Source organism: Sinohyriopsis cumingii, chromosome 17 (assembly GCF_028554795.1).
Source record: "Sinohyriopsis cumingii isolate HCF-2022 chromosome 17, ASM2855479v2, whole genome shotgun sequence".
NCBI lineage: Eukaryota > Metazoa > Mollusca > Bivalvia > Unionida > Unionidae > Sinohyriopsis > Sinohyriopsis cumingii.
In genome coordinates, this window is record NC_142977.1 from 21989911 (window position 1) to 22006958 (window position 17048).

General features: G+C 33.6%; 1 protein-coding gene across 1 annotated transcript in view; it reads left to right on the forward strand.

Annotated features, from left to right (window-relative positions):
- Window positions 1-16523, forward strand: part of LOC149777911 (caspase-14-like) — a 30676-nt gene extending 14153 nt beyond the window's left edge. The window contains exons 6-10 of the mRNA XM_089939007.1: window positions 4920-5024; window positions 7085-7287; window positions 10233-10320; window positions 12939-13097; window positions 15876-16523. Of these exons, the coding sequence (XP_089795133.1) occupies window positions 4920-5024; window positions 7085-7287; window positions 10233-10320; window positions 12939-13097; window positions 15876-16087 (767 nt within the window). The 3' untranslated portion in view covers window positions 16088-16523. The remainder of the gene's footprint in view (window positions 1-4919; window positions 5025-7084; window positions 7288-10232; window positions 10321-12938; window positions 13098-15875) is intronic.
- The last annotated feature ends 525 nt before the right edge of the window (window positions 16524-17048 follow it).

Consider the following 17048-nt stretch of genomic DNA (forward strand, 5'->3'; position numbering starts at 1 on the left):
ACCAAGACCTGGACCGACAAAAAGATCATTTGTGCAGAAATAATTGAGGCATCGACCAGGTACCTTTCAAAATATTTGTGAATGACTAACAGGGAAAAGCTTATTGATTTTAAGGTCAAACATTAATAATCAAGGTCACTGAATAATATACCAAACTTACATGATGATGCAAGACCTAATGCATGTATGTCTATATCACAGTTGTTCAGCTTGAGCTTAATTGCAAGGAAGAGGTGTAGTTTGACTTTCAAGCCAAAATTTCAAAGATCTTGGTCCATGTGACTTAGAATATAATTCTTTGTTTTCAGAATAATATCGTTTTGGTTTCTTCGAATAAGTACCTTGAAGAAACTTTGGTTTGCACATTGCGTAATAAGGAAACTGTCGTCTAAAGGGCAGTGATCATGGTCATGACAATTCAATAAATACCTTGTGAGTTAACACGGCTTTTATTCAAGGACCTAGTAAACAATTTATTGATAAGCTCTACGGTATTGACAGAGCGTTTCGTATGAATAAAATAGGTAAATTAAATAAGAATAATTTATATTCATACTAAATATTTTAGCACAATGATCAGTTTAATAACTCGGTGACAAGAAGAAGAAAAAAATCATTAAAAAAATAACATAATACATAATCGACTACATTTCTACCTCTAGCGTTTACGAAACTAAATTCACCTATATTTGGATCCTCGCATTTTCGACCATTATTTATACAAGTGATGTTTTCTTACGGAGCTCTAAAAGTGCATGACCTCATGCTTTTAGCTGACCATGCTCGATTCCAGATCCTTGTCTCACAGATAAGATCACTAAAGTACTTCTTAACTGTGATTGAATGGAATACACTCCAGCCCAGTTGATCTATGTTGTGGTGTTCCACAGGGGTCTGTTCTTGGACCTGTTCTCTTCATTCTGTACACTGAGTCACTCTCAAGTGTCATAGATCATCATCCAGTGTCTCACCAGTTGTACGCTGATGACAACAAACTATACAAATCTAGCCACCCAACTGAAGTTGATGCTACCATCCAAGGTGTAGAGAGGTGAATTTCTGATGTGAAATCATGAATGACTTGTAACAACCTGCAGATGAATGATGATAAAACTGAGGCCATTCTGATTACAACACATAGACTTTCTCATTCACATCCTTTACCTCAAACAATGACTATCAGCAACGCCAACATTAAATTCACACAATCAGTACGAACCCTAGGTGTTACTCTGGACAGTACTCTCACATTGCACCAACATGTCATGAACATATGCAAGGCTGCATATCTTGAGCTGAGACGCATCAGCTCAATTTGCAAATATCTTTCAGTTGATGCCACTAAAATACTTGTGTGTTCATTGGTACTTTCAAGACAGGACTACTGTAACTCAATTATGTCTGGTTCATCTCAATATCTACTCCAGAAACTTCAAAACGTTCAAAACACAGCTGCTCGGATCATCCTTAGAGTACCACGATCACAGCACACCTCCCCCTGCTTTGTACCCTACACTGCCTATCCATTAGTTCCAGGATCAAACACAAAATTTGTTCTCTGTGCTACATTTCACTGTCTGAGTCTAGTCCAACATACCTATCCGACCTCACCCATGTGTACACACCAGCAAGATACTTACGCTCTTCCTCTAACAATCATATGCTCATTATTCCCACTGTGAAAACAAAGGCATATGGGCAGCGTTCTTTTGTATACCAGGGCCCATCAACGTAGAATGAATTGCCCGCTGAACTTAGACACAAAGACACAGTGATCATATTCAAGAGGGCTCTCAAAACTCACTTATTTCGACTGCAAGAACAAACTAAAAGACCTAATAATGTTTCCTACCTGAAATATTCTCAGCATGTTTTGTATTGTTTAATGTTTTTTCTAATTTCATGTTGTTTGTTTTTGTAATAATATTATTATGTTTCTTATCTTATAGGTGTTGTCTAATATTGTAAAGCGCTTAGAACTTCTAAAGATTAGGCGCTATACAAAGTCCTCATTATTATTATTATTATTATTATTATTATTAATGTGATCCAGCGTGTATTAGGAATTTAGCAATTAAATTATCAAGATAATACAATATTTTTATAAACAATCCTTCATTCTCTCGGATTATGGTCTCAGTGAAAGACTGAAATCGTTCAGTATCCGGTAATATTTTCTGAACAGTGAATAAACAAACCTAAATGAACTAACCTATATGTGTGCCCCTTTCAGTTTAGACTGGAAATTGCAGCGAGAATAAAGAGATCTTTGCTTGCTATTCATAGAATATCACTTGTCAGGTCTACAATGAAAGTTGGCAAATAGAGTACTGACAAGGATGTGTATGTTATACTGTACAGCATCTGTGTACATTTAGTATCATCTGTGTACATTTAATATCATCCGTGTTCATTTAATGTTATTGTAGAGGTTTCAATTTGATGTCCCAATTAACGTCTAGCTAAAACATTTTGTACAAAAAATATGTAAATTTTTCATGTACAACTTATGGCCAGACCAAACATTTGTTAACGTAAATGTTGTACACAACACACGAAATACACCTATATATTGCTGAAATGTCACTTTAACAGTTTGGCCATTGTGGCTGCTATATTCAAGGTCAGGGACATCATTTAGTGTATGTAGTTTGTCGCTTATGGCCTTTAAATCTAAAGTATTCAGGACAGTGGGATAGTATTTCGTACAGCCATGTATATTGTAAACAGAGAGTGCTAATCTGCAAGGTCAAACTCAACAGGCAAAGAATTGACTTTTTTGTTTTGTTGATCTAGGTAATTCTGAAGGAAAGACAAATATTAAGCTGGAGATCCATATATATCGTTACCAGAATTTATTTCAAGTGTCACTGATTAATATTTTCATGGGCCCAGTTCAAAAGTAGGTATTTCTTAGATGTGTTTATACTCAGTAATTTGACAAGCCATCTGAAACATACGAAAGGTTCAAGGTACATTTATCCATTATTAACAGCGAAGGTGTATGATTTTCTACATTCGGTATTTTCCAAATCCAGGTAAATTAAGTTACTAAATATCGTGTACAAAAAAGCTTACTAATGAGATGATAAAACCTTCTACATCCTTGCTTTTGGTCAATGACACGTTATTAATGTTCATACGTACTTTTGTATGTCAATATAGATTTACCAAATATGCATTATTATTACTAATATTATTATAAGTATTGCTATTAGTAGTAGTATCGGGTGTATTAATAGTAACATCAGCAGTAATAGCAGTACACATTACTGCACATTTAGGATATTCCTACACCGACGACTGAAAAGATTATATCTTAGAAAACGAGAAAAGTAAACAAAGTAAGGACGAGACACAGACACCAAAACTCTTAACAAAGCAGACTGAACAAAACATAATTTTAACATGTTCAGACGTGTTCACTCCTGTTTCGTTCATGTATTACGAGTTTACGGCTTAGCCTGAAAAACCAAACATTTGTCAACAGCGAAATTTCATAATGAAACTCCAGTTAAAATATTTTACAAATATGACTTCATTTTAGCAACACAATCACTCATTAATGGACGCGTAATTTAATAATAATTTGTTTTCTTCAGATTTTTGTGCAACAATTAGCAACCACTTTGTATCCTCGTATGCATTGTCTAATTATTGACATTCCATTTGCTCCTACTTTAATTCAATAAGTATCATTGCATTTTTCGAATGCTTTCGGAAATCATCAATGAACATTGCTAATGTTTTCGTTTGTACTTTTTCAATATCAGTATGGAAAACAGTAAAGATTGATTTATTAATTTAATGACGTCAAATGGTTTATCTCATCTTCGGCCAAATCTCGAGAGATTAAAATGACTGAATAAAAATGTATATATTGAACAATGTATGAATTGATATTGTAATCATGTATCAAGAAATTAAAAACCATGAAAGTGCGAAAATATCAATATGAATAAACGCGCGGAAAGTATAGAATATAAGAGAGAGAGAGAGCATTGATTTTCAAATAAATTTAAATGGCAGAAGCTGACAATGTTAGTATTTATCGCGCCATTCTATAAATGAACAGTAAAAGAATGGACAAATAACGAGCAACAAAACTGAATTAGAGTAAAACAATTGTATATATATATATATATATATATATATATATATATATATATATATATATATATATATATATATATATATGGCGTTTGTCATTTCGTAACAAACAAAACTAAAAATAACTAAATAGTATAGTCATCCACAGACAGATACTTTAACAATATTGTGTAAGTGTAAGCATAGTTCGCACAAAAGATATAAATTCAGACAGAACAAGACTATGTCCCAAAGATAAAGTTATGTAATATTTGCAATGAAATTTGGCTGGACTCGTTTAATAAATTGTATTTTAAGTCGTGTTTCTTCAACAAATGTACGAACTACAGTTTTTGTTGACCATATGTTTTATTGACCAGTTTGCTTCTAAAATTAAATGCTATAGGAAAAAATCGCATGTACTTGTCAAACATTACCAACTGGCAAAGACAGTTCTTCCTAGCTCATGAAATTCCATTAACGAGATAGTTTATTCACTACCCATCATGCTTTAAAAAAAAAATGCAAAACATGCAACAGAATAATGTCTACTTGTTTTGTTCAAATAGCATCACAGCAGATGACATTGACAAGAAAAAGCTCTTAATAATTTTTTAAGATATCATTATTATCGCATATATATTATTAGAAGGAGGCAATGACGATGGCGATAACTAAAACGACTGCTTATAGCTTTTTATGACCTGTTCGTTCCTATTAATACAAAATCTTTTTTGTACAACGTAACGAATTACAAACTAAACGTATCTATTTAACTGTGTAAACATTGTTAACTTTACGTCTAAATATATTTTATCCCTTATTTGCAGAATTCACTGATGTCGGTGAGTCATCTAAAGGAATTTATGACGTGTATGGTAGAAACGACAAGAAAGGCTATCTTCTTATTTTGAATTTTACCGAGGATAGAGACGGTATGATTTAAAAATTTATTTAAATGTCATAATTCTTTCCCAGAGTTGCAAACTTTCTTTGGACGTATTGTAATTAATGCTGGCTATCTTCTTAGGTATTTATTAGGCAGTTTTCGGTTCTATAGCTAACATATCTAAAACTACTACTACAGCTACTAGCATTACTAGTAAAAATTCATGTAAGGATTTTGTCAAAAAAGTGAGACATGTTTGCTGATGTAGCCAAACTATTTGTTCGCTAGATTTTTTTTTCCTAAATAGTGACAATTACACAGTGAGACAAAATTTATTTTAATTAGGACCTAAAACTCGGAAGTAGAAAAATGGATAAACGGAGGAATTAAAGTGTCATTGACTAACAAGAATAAATAAATCGTTATAATAGAATGCAAAGAAACAGTAAATGATACCGAACATCGAAACGTGATTTAAAATAGTAGTTTAACCTCATGAATGGTAATCCCAAAGACTTCAATTGCCCAGTTATAATTCCTCCAGTTTACGTTAATAACTGTATAATAACATTTTAACATTGAGGAAGCAAATGGACTTTAGGATTATTTCTGTTTGAATTCTTCCCAAATATATGTGCTAGCAAATGTAACTCAACGTACAATGCATGAAACTGAGGAAAATTAAAGCGAAATAGTATATGCAATAAGACAATTTAAAATAATAAAGCGTCCTTTCCAGACGATATTATCAGTCACCTACTAAATATACAAGACATACAATTGTATAATACTTAGAACTTTCTTTTAATAGTTTGTTGAATTCAAAATTGTTTTCCCAACCATTCTAAATAAGCTAACGTTGTGCTAAGATAATTAATTCATCCTTTCGAACAAGAAACTAGTTTCAGTTCTAAACAATATCAGCGGTATTTAAAACAGTACGTTCAAATGTATAACTACTATCAAAATTGCCGTTCTTTTCAATTTTCAGTCCTTGTTATTATTGTCTCCTCGCGTATCGAACTACTGAATATGTTTATTTATATCTAGGCTAAAGATAATCTCTGCATTATTGATATGATTTATGCTTGCTACACTCAAAAGTAACGATTAAAACTGTCATCATTCAATATTGAGAAGTTATAATTAAAAACTGCAATGCTAGTTTATCATGCACAGAAAGGGATGTACTCTGTTTTGAAACGTGATTATCTATACTTTCAAAATAAAGAAACAAATATATACTGTTCTTCCAGACAATTCCAGATTTATATAACTTTATATGTGCAATATATGGTAACCTGCATTTGAGCAAATATTTTAATCCTGGTTATTGATGTTGTCTTATATCTCTCGTCAAAAATTCCCTTGAACCATTCAATCCATGAATAGCACATGGACGAGTTACCTTTATCCACACAAAATGATCAAAATATCAGAATCGTTAGAAATTATATAACTAGAGCTATCATTTCAGCCCCTGGCTATTTATAATGTCATATTCGAAGAGATGTTTTATCAGCCTGCTTGAGACTTCATTGTAGCATATCATATATTTAGAGTAAATAATGTCGTTGATCCTTCATGGTCTTAAGAGTTTCCAATCGAGAATAGAATTTCCATGCTGAGTGCCGATTGAGGCATAGAATGAGTGACCAACTTTATCAGACTTCTGCTATTTCATATCAATATGGATTTCAATACCAACCTGTTTGTAAACGATTTACAAGATACGAAACAAAATTGATCTATATAAAAGGAAATGCAAAGACTTGTAATAAAAGCGATTAGATTTACAAATTTACTCATAGTCTGATCAATCGATCCACATCAATCGATCCACATCAATCGATCCACATCAAACTCAATATCCCCTCTTCCACTTCTCTCTCGAGGTTTCATAAACAGTTTCATATCATAATATATAAATCTTTATGTCAGCTGGATATTTAATTTGATATTGCATTAATATTAACAGTGCTGCATTTTGTTTCCTATTCTTTACCTTAAATATTCAATCTTGGCAATCACATATAGTTAAACTAAATAAAATATCATGATATATACACAACACTCACAAAAACTCCAACATACCATTTATTTCAGATACAGAACTGGATGTGAAAAAACTCAATCACTTTTTTGGAGAGACTTTAAGGTTTGATGTTCATGATCCACGGAAGGATAGAGATACTGACCTAAGACTATCGGAATTAAATAAAGAACTTCAAGACGCAAGAGATCATCTAAATACATATTGGAAGCAGTATTACTGCTTCTTCTGTGCAATTCTTAGCCATGGAAACAAAGTAAGTATTTAAAGAAGCTTTAACTTTATAGTACAACTTGGAAGCTCTTTTGTCTTTTTGAGACAGTTTACCAGGTACCAAGATATTTTAAGAAAGAAACCTTCTAATCGTATTGTTAAATTACACTAAATGGTGAGTACTGGTTTTATTTGCTGAAATACTGCCATTTATTTAATGTGTATAGAAAGAAAGGACTGGACTTCTTTAAAATTAGATTTTTCGTCATCAATCTAATTTTAAATAAGTCCATTCCTTTTTTCGATTAACAGTGCTAAATTTGGACCTCAAAACATATATCACGCTAGCTAAATGTATTATTTATAGGAAATTGTCAGACAAAAGCACACGAAATCAGTATATATATATATATATATATATATATATATATATATATATATATATATATATATATATATATATATTAGTTCAAGTTTCCTCTGACTCTTGCCACTCCATGTGTGATATTTGGACATTTATGTTGGAGTGTATAGTCCGAGTCCACTCCATATCGAAAAGTGGGAATTTGCCGACGCCATTTGGTGTCGGCATAAGGTAACCAATTGCTAGCCGGCCTAGCAAACTTGAACGACCTTTCATCAAGATATACCTGCATGAAATCGATAGGAATATGATTTATTTTATCAAATCGCTAGCATAGCATTCTTCATGTCTTTCGACGAAAGTACATCGTTGCTGAAATTTGACCTGGATCTCGCCATTTGCATTCCGAGTCACATGACTATACAAATCTAGCAACCTACCTGTCAATGACATCAGAGGTCATGTGTGTGTGTGTGTGTGTGTGTGTGTGTGTGTCTGTGAAAAATGCTTAATTTTGATCTTGATCAGAAATCAGCATGTTATAGTGTTGATAATTCCATAGACACAGTGCATAAAGGTTCATAAACAACCTGTTTGTCAAGAGGTTAGTAAAAATAATCCATATGACGAGGTGCGTGTGTGGGTGTAAGAGAGAGAGAGAGAGAGAGAGAGATTTTTAACGTAACTTTAACAAATTTTCAGTCATATCGATACGATGTGTGCAGAGTGGCAATTTATAGTGATGTCTAGTACTGGGGCATCATGCCGCAGACATGTAGTATGATGTTCCACCCATTCACATTATCCTGACACCAGGCCGATCAGTCCTAACACTAATCTCTTAATGATGAGCGCCAAGCGAGGCAGTTGTTAGTACCATTTTGAAAAGTCTTTGGTATAACTCGGCCGGGGGATCAAACCCACGACCTCCCGCATTCGAGGCGGACTCTCTAACCACTAGGCCACCGGAGTGGTAGACGAGAGGGAATCTAATAGAAAGTAATGATGAGAAAAAGAATTAGTTAAGCAATGATTTCAGACTTGATGGGCTCATAAAAGTTGATTAGAAAATACCCCCGAAAAGAACGATTACCTTTGTATATAGCCTTTGGTTCATGGGTGAATGCCTAGAGTAGCTGGCAAATAATTTAAACGATGCCTGGCTCAGTAACAAAGTAAAATGTTCTTTGGGGGCCTGAAGTGTCACTCGGGAAGAAGATTTTCACTGTTGGTACAATGAAACTTTCATTTGCTATAGGACAAGCATTCATACGAATGCTTGAATAATTATGATAGATGCAGTGACCGTTCTAGGATAGACAATCCAAGGAAACGTTTCTCTCAACATTCAACGAAACGGGCTTACATAATGATGCTTATAGATGTATTACATTTTAACTTTAAAACACTCTATGAGGTTTGCGTAACTGCCACATAAAGAATGAAATTTTCTTGTTGCGTAACAATTTTAAAAGAATGTAGGAATAGCTAACTGTACGCTAAAAGCTGGATACTTTTACCACACACCTGGTTTAGCAGGTGATGCGGGTTTAAAGTTCAAAATATGATGTTGAGATACAACTTCCTACCAGCAGACTACAATATGTTGTATAGAATAGGAATTTCAATTCGTCATGGAACTTGTATGATTTGGACGACAAACGGAACAAGACTTATAGGGCAAAGCTTTGGATTAAAGATATTTATAAAAGCTACTTAATTACAAATTTACATTTGCATCACGGTTACAATCATGTCTGAACAATAGAGAAAGTGGGGTAAGAGAAATGTTGATTGCAAACCTGAGTTAAGTCCAATTTTATAATATAATTTGATCAATGCAGTAATACAGCCGTTAACGACAAAGTAACTTAATGGAAGAAAGCGTGGCAATATGTTTTATTGTCGCTCGTGGCTTGACCAATTTTTACATTCCAACGATTTCACTTCGCTCGCCAAGTTTTTGTTGTCATGTACTCATAATATTATTAGACAGCTCCGGTTGCCTATTGGTTAGAACGTCCGCCTCGGATGTGATAGGTCGCGGGTTTGAACCCCGGCCGGGTCACACGTATACAAATGGTACTAACAGCTGACTCCTAGCGATATAACTGAAACACTGTTAAATATCCGCTAAAAATTCAAACCACACACACACACACACACATAATATTATACATATCCACTTTCTTCGGTGAAGTTATGCATCTTACTCATCTTAACGTGGCTGAAAGAATTATTACAAAACAAATATTGTTTCTTTTTACATCTGTTTCTAAAACTTATGTTCTGTTCATAACCAACAACACGATAACATGGTTTCTAAAAGAATTATTACAAAAACAAATATTGTTTCACTTTATGTCTGTTTCTAAAACTTATGTTCTGTTCATAACAAACAACACGATAACATGGTTTCTGAAAGAATTATTAAAAAAAACAAATATTGTTTCTTTTTATGTCTGTTTCTAAAACTTATGTTCTTTTCATAAAAAAAACAACACGATAACATGGTTTCTGAAAGAATTATTACCAAACAAATATTGTTTCTTTTTATGTCTGTTTCTAAAACTTATGTTCTGTTCATAACAAACAACACGATAACATGGTTTATTTCCTTACAGAAAGGAATTGTATGCCGTGATAGAAAGCACAAGCCTATAGATGACATCAGGAAAACATTCACTAATGCTGAAATGCCAATGTTCGCTGGTAAGACTATGTTTAAAATAAGCTTCTGACAATCAATACAATACATGTTCCGATATTTTCATTGAATACGGCAAGAGGCAAATAATCATAATTCCAAGAGGCTTTTATATATTCAATAGTTTAAAGAGCAAAAATAAATCACCATTTCTTTCTCTTTATTTTTGTCGTAATCGATGTCCTATTATTCACAAAAGAGGCAACTGCAAGATTCTTATATCACGATAAGATAAAATAATGACACAAGGCTGAACACTTAATGTCCAACATTTTATCCAGTTTGTGTTTATTTTTGGGAGCAAAATTATTTCTGAGGCATATAGTAAATACAATTAAACACTGACGCACGGGAAAATATAAATTGTACAATCTTTCTCTCGGTAAATCGTATATAACTAGCCCCGAAAGGCAGGGAAGTTAAATTTATTTTACTATTAATGATCTACTGCCATCGAATACTAATTCAAATATAAGAACCCACTCGTAAATATATAGAGGAACAGTAACCGAAGCAATTTATATTTACTGCGAAAAGTAAGACAGTGGTATTATATTAGGAAAAGCTTTATTTGCTGGTGCAGAAAGACTACCGAGACTTTATCTGAAACATTATTTATTGACATATATTTAGCACTGTGCCATTTGAAAGCATCCGGCATTAATAGACGAGATGACAAAATGCTATAAAAGTATGATGCAGTGTTTTGAAAATAAACATATTTGGTCGAATGGATGAAGAGCTACTCACTTCAGTCCTCAACAACATCAGGAAGACCATACGTAAATAATGTAGAATCACTAACGTAATTCGTTCACAATGAATAAGTAGCCGCGATCATTTAGTGTTGGCATATATTAAGGCTTACCTAATTTACCTTTAAAGGTATATTATTAATTGAAACCGCATTGTATTGGTATTTAGCACCAATTTTGAGATGGAAAGATCTGCGGTTCGACTCCTGCCGAATGCGAACATTTGTCTATATGAATAAAAGCCATCATATTGAGCCCATAAATATTAAAATCTGTCTACATCTGCTATAACTATGTCTGTATTCTTCTTTTGCCTATTTTTAAAAGCAATAAAAGCCTGAAATTATTACAGGACATTATATTGGTTTGAAATGTTTGATAAAAGATCATCTTCACACCACTGGACAACATGAAACTGCTGTAAAATTATAACGCTTAACCAACTAACTCTGTTATAAGGTTTTAATGAATTTTTAAGTCACTGTATACATATGTAGAAGTAAGTCTTGTAACTGTTCCATGGTCTCGTTAAGTTGTTTCACTGTGTCCAAGTTTGGTTTAACTGCGAAACAATGCCATTCGTCACTTAGTAAAAATATAATTGATAATTCACAGAAAATTTAATTAGCGAAACTATTAACTTATAGGTTTTGATATAATATAGGATTCTGCAGAGATTTTGTGTACTGTATACATTGTACAATATATTTAATAGACATCTTTTACTGACAAAATTAGCACAAAAGCTACTAAGAATTAAACATGGCAAAATATGACCCGACAAGCACAGTCTCTATGAATTTGATTCATAAAGGTTTTCACTTTGAAAATTACAACAAATCGTGTCTGCGCGGTTATGAGATTGCTCTGTCTTAAAATCTGTCTCTTTTGTCTTTGCTTTGTATATTTGTCTTTTATGATGTCCCCAATTTTTAATTGACAATACATGGAGCATGTCCCAATAACACATATTCCTCTTTTTACTCTTTTGTTTACTGTTAGGGCATGCTCGGTAATTCCTTTTGTATGGCCCATCAAATTTCATGTAAATCCTCTACCATTTGTTCCAGTTCTTTTTGTGCGAAATCCACTAAGTGTCAGCTTAGTCAGAAAAAGGCAGTAAAGGCAAGCAGGCAAACCTACTGTGCAGCCTGACAATAACTATTACATCCCTCTCGTGTGTTCTGTTGGTGTATTTTAAGCGTCATAAAAAAGAACTATACTAACAACAATATAAACGTAGTGAATATCACTTACCATACCTTTTTGGACATCACTTAAAAAGCATGATAGAGCATGTTTGACGCCAATCTAGTCGAAAACAATACAAGGTCTCCATATATAATGCCCAACGTCGAGCTGTTTAAAACGCTATTGTCTGTATCTATATATCCGTTTACCAACGGATATTTAATTGTGTATGGATTATTATCGGATAAAACATAGTTCAACTGACTAAATAATATATCCTAGTGTCTCTGTATGTTCTTATATTGACTCGGTTATAAACGATTTGTCCATAAAATATACGACGCTATATGTCGTGTATAAAACCAGTGATGTACTCTAATTCATGTCGTATTAAAAGTATATTAACATTCCGTTTTGTTTCCATTTTAAATATGTTAGATTTTATCAAGGCATTTAATGAGACAATATAAGTAAACTGGAGATATATATGAATAAGTACTGCCATCATTTAATTGTTTTGTGCCGTTAGCTAACATAATACCTGGAGTCGCAATAAGTTTTGAATACAGTTGCATATTAATACCTAAGCGATTTTAGATGTGTAATTCTGAGAGAATGTAAAGGAAAGTTTGTATACGGCTGGGTCGACATTCGGTAAAAATTATTTCTTTTAACAGGAAAGCCTAAAGTATTTCTAATTCAGTCTTGTCGAGGAGATGATACGCAACAAGGTCACTACGTAGCAGATGATTGGCCTCAAGACATCTCAGACGTCGCTGGAAAAATGTCTGTGCCCACTGATGCCGATGTGTTAATCGCCTATGCAACTACTCCAGGTACTTCATGATAATTTGTAACACACCGAACAGCAGCTTTTTCCTCTTCGACACTATTGAGCCCGTACGTTAAGGATCTGGTAACGTCATATAATTTTGGATAGGGGTGTGGGTGCATGGGTCCCAGTCATGTACAACAGCCATTATAAATTATCTATACCATAACAGTATTCAACGAATTTGGCAAACAAAGTATAGAACAATATGCAATCAAAGCTATGTCTAGGGTGACGTGAAGCATATATTTTATTACTTAGGTTTGTCTTGTATTAGAACGCACCACCTCTGATGAGGAAAACCATTTGAAAATATTTTAAATTGGTGATTGTATCCCTGATAACAAAATAGCCATGGTTGTTGACAGATTATTTTTAAATAAGTTGTGAAAATTGTGCAAGGGTTATGTGAGGTATAAAATTCAAAATTGTAAATGTTATATAACCATAGCTATTTTGGTGACCCACATAGCTGCACAAACACATGTCTGTTTACTAAATATAATATAACAGAACAGATCTTTATTTATGAATAATCCCCCAGGCCACACACAAGTGACATATGTGAGCAACACAACTGATTGTTTTCCATTTCTTTGTGACATTATAGAGCATTGTGAGTTATAAGTTAAAATGGGAATGTTAGTCCGATATAAGCAGTACAAGTAATGACTGAAATGTAGGAAGAAATCGTTATTACTTTGTGGCAATATTTGCTCAAGGGTCTATTATGGAAATCTAAAAATGATACAACACACTCCATAATATACATGCAACTATGCGATTATATGATAATTGTCTCTTGGCTAAATCATCATCTTGCGCTGCAACTCAGTGGAATGTTTATGTTATAGTTGCATCATTGTTTAGTATGTGTCTCTCCCAAACTAGAGGCAAATTATGGACCCAGACATCTTAACCTAGGCATGTACTGATGAGGAAAAATTACATCAGTTGGTTTATCGCTATGGAAGTAAAAGACATCAAAATGGGCGGCGCGTTCTGAATGCTATCATATAGGAATTTTACTGTAAAGGCTATTGAGTGCTGAAAGGACGTTAAACTAATTATTGCAGTAATGCGCATTTCTTCTGGACTATTCATATACAAGCGTTTCCTATTCCTTTCACGTTTTTAGTATCATCTCGTATGATCTATATTTTGAACGAAACCCATTTTGACATAAAGTAGTGAGGGTTTGAAAAGATCTGCACCAGCTAAATATACGTGTCAGTCAGAACTAAAATACTGTATCCTCATGTTTTGAAGTATCGTTTGGGTCCAACACTGAACTATCTTCATTATGGTCCAGTGGGTTGCAGTATTATGTTTCTTAACAAAACAAAAGCTCCTCATCAGCACTTCAATTGCTACCACATATACGTAATCGACTTCACTTTTCAGATATTTTTTCGGGACTTTTGCTGAATTTTATTCAGGACTTTAAATTACTAGGACTTGTGTCTGTAATTCTTGGATTATTTTGGTATTTCATTAGCAACACCATAGGTTGTTATTTCTCATTTTCACTTTGTATTCTCGGGAAATAAATTATTTGTTAAATTTTACAAAGTTGATTGCATTTCAATCTTTCCTGTTACTTATTTTAAGAGCATCATCTGTATTGGTCACGTAATACAAGATCCATGAATATACAGGTAAATATTTATTTTTGTGGTAGCCTAAATGGATGGTTGTGTTAATTGATCAGAACTTTGTTCAACATCAAAAGTGTTTTGGATCTTCTTTATACAATGGCGTGTGTTTTCTGTTGATACTTTACCACAAGCTGGCAGACAGTTTGTCCAGTTTGTAGTTGTATTTTTGTCTTTTGTGTTTTTCTTCTGTGTGCCTGCTTGTAATATTTAGTTGTTTTTCTATAGCATTGCTTTTTGTTGTTCTTGTTATTCTTCGTATGTTTAAGACAAAGTCCAGTGTCTCAAAGAAATATTGACCCAAGCAGAGTTACAAATGTATTTTTGTTTTGGTATGCATCTTTGTGATACAAGTGTAAATATGATAATGCCAGAAGTAACCATATCAATATCTAAACTATTATATATGCGTGTTCACTTGAAATTTTACATTGTCTTGTAACGAAGATGCTTCGCAAAAAATACTGTTCTGGTTTGCGTATCTTCACGTCTTGTTTATATGTGACACCGTCATGTAACAATAACTAGATCAAAAACAATTGGAAGAACATGATCATAACGGTATGCCTAAAAAAGAGCTGAAAGATGTCTCGTGATGTAATGTCTTATACATGTTCTTTTGAAATGTCTTTCATACGAAGCTAAAAGTTTGTAACAAATCAGCATTATACCTACACCTTATTGGTAGTTATCGCTATTTACCACAACGTATATACCCATTGTCATTGCATCTTTGATTCATATCATAAAACTCCAGCCTAGGGTTTTCTATTGCGCTTCCACAAACAGTGGATCGGAAAATGTGCTTAAAATCTAAACTTCTTCGTTGTTGAATTCAGTCAACAAAGTTTACAATTTCCATGCCAGGGAATTGATTTTAAAATAAAAGATTGGGTATATCAACAGATAACACCATGTCATCTTTTAAAGATGAAAGTCAACACTTCAAACGGTTTTACTGGCATTAAGCAATATTACTGATGCAACTACGTTCGCACGTACATCGGACCTGAAGGGATAACATAATGCCAACCTTTTCTTCCACATTCGTGCTAGTTACGTTTGCTAGGCGTCAAACTATCAAGCATTTGGTGTATAGCAAATGTCTCATATTTGTTTCTTTCAAGGACACTGTGCTTTCAGGCGGAAAAACATCGGCTCTTGGTTCATCCAAGTCACAATGGACGTATTTGAAAAGCGTCACAACGACGACCACGTTGAGGAGATGTTCATTATGGTGAAAAACAGAATTGCCAAAGACGAGAACTGGAGAACCAAAAACGACGAACTAATGATGCCTTGCACATGGAGCACCCTTACGCAGAAGCTTATGATATGATTACAGGCGAATATGGTAGATGTCATAGCACATTCAGGTTTATCCTGTACAAAATTAAGGGAAATGGAAAGATTCGGCAATTTCAGCTTCCGATAATGTTTAAATTTGCTTGTCCAATGTCATTGTGGGAATTCCAAAGTATATGAACTGTGCACAAACTTGCAGACTTGCCGCTGCATGTGGATTTGTGGCGTAACCTGCAGATTTAGTTTATGTGGACGTTCTTTGAAAGTCATAGATGTTTAGGTGTTTCTTTCTGGAAATAAAACGCAAATAAATCCTGAGACTATCGCCTGAAGTGGCTTTATTGTAAGGATAACTTATGTTATATTATGTGAAAATAAAAGTGGTGTGGTAAGGAGCGGTACAATAATTAACTATATGTGTATCTTTTCTAAATAAACGTACAACAAGCACGATGAAACATTTAACTTCATGATGTTTTGGGTTGTTTTTAGAGACCATCGTAGATTTTCGATTGCATTCCTGTGGTCTTATTGAAACAAAGGTACGCTGTTACCAAACTTTGAGCTCCTGCATTCTTTCTCTACTATCAGATGAGCAGCTGATAAAGTGTTAGTTTATGAAATCTCTCGTGAATATATATATATATATATATATATATATATATATATATATATATATATATATATATATATATATCGAAACTGACAAAGAAAAGTGTGGAGGACCCAATGTTGAATTGACCTACTGTTTAAAAAACCAAATGAGCAAAGGTCTATAATGTTATATTCATTGTTCATGGTGAGCATGGAAATGAGAACTTAAGTCCTCTATGTGTCTATTACAAGTTGCTACAATTTCAATGCAACATTATGATATTAGCTCGGACTTAAAACTGAAATTTCCAATTTAAGGATAGTGTATCCCCACGCCTTAAACACGAGGTATCACGTGCACAAAGCAAATGAATTATGTTGGATACTAAAAAGTAGTGCAG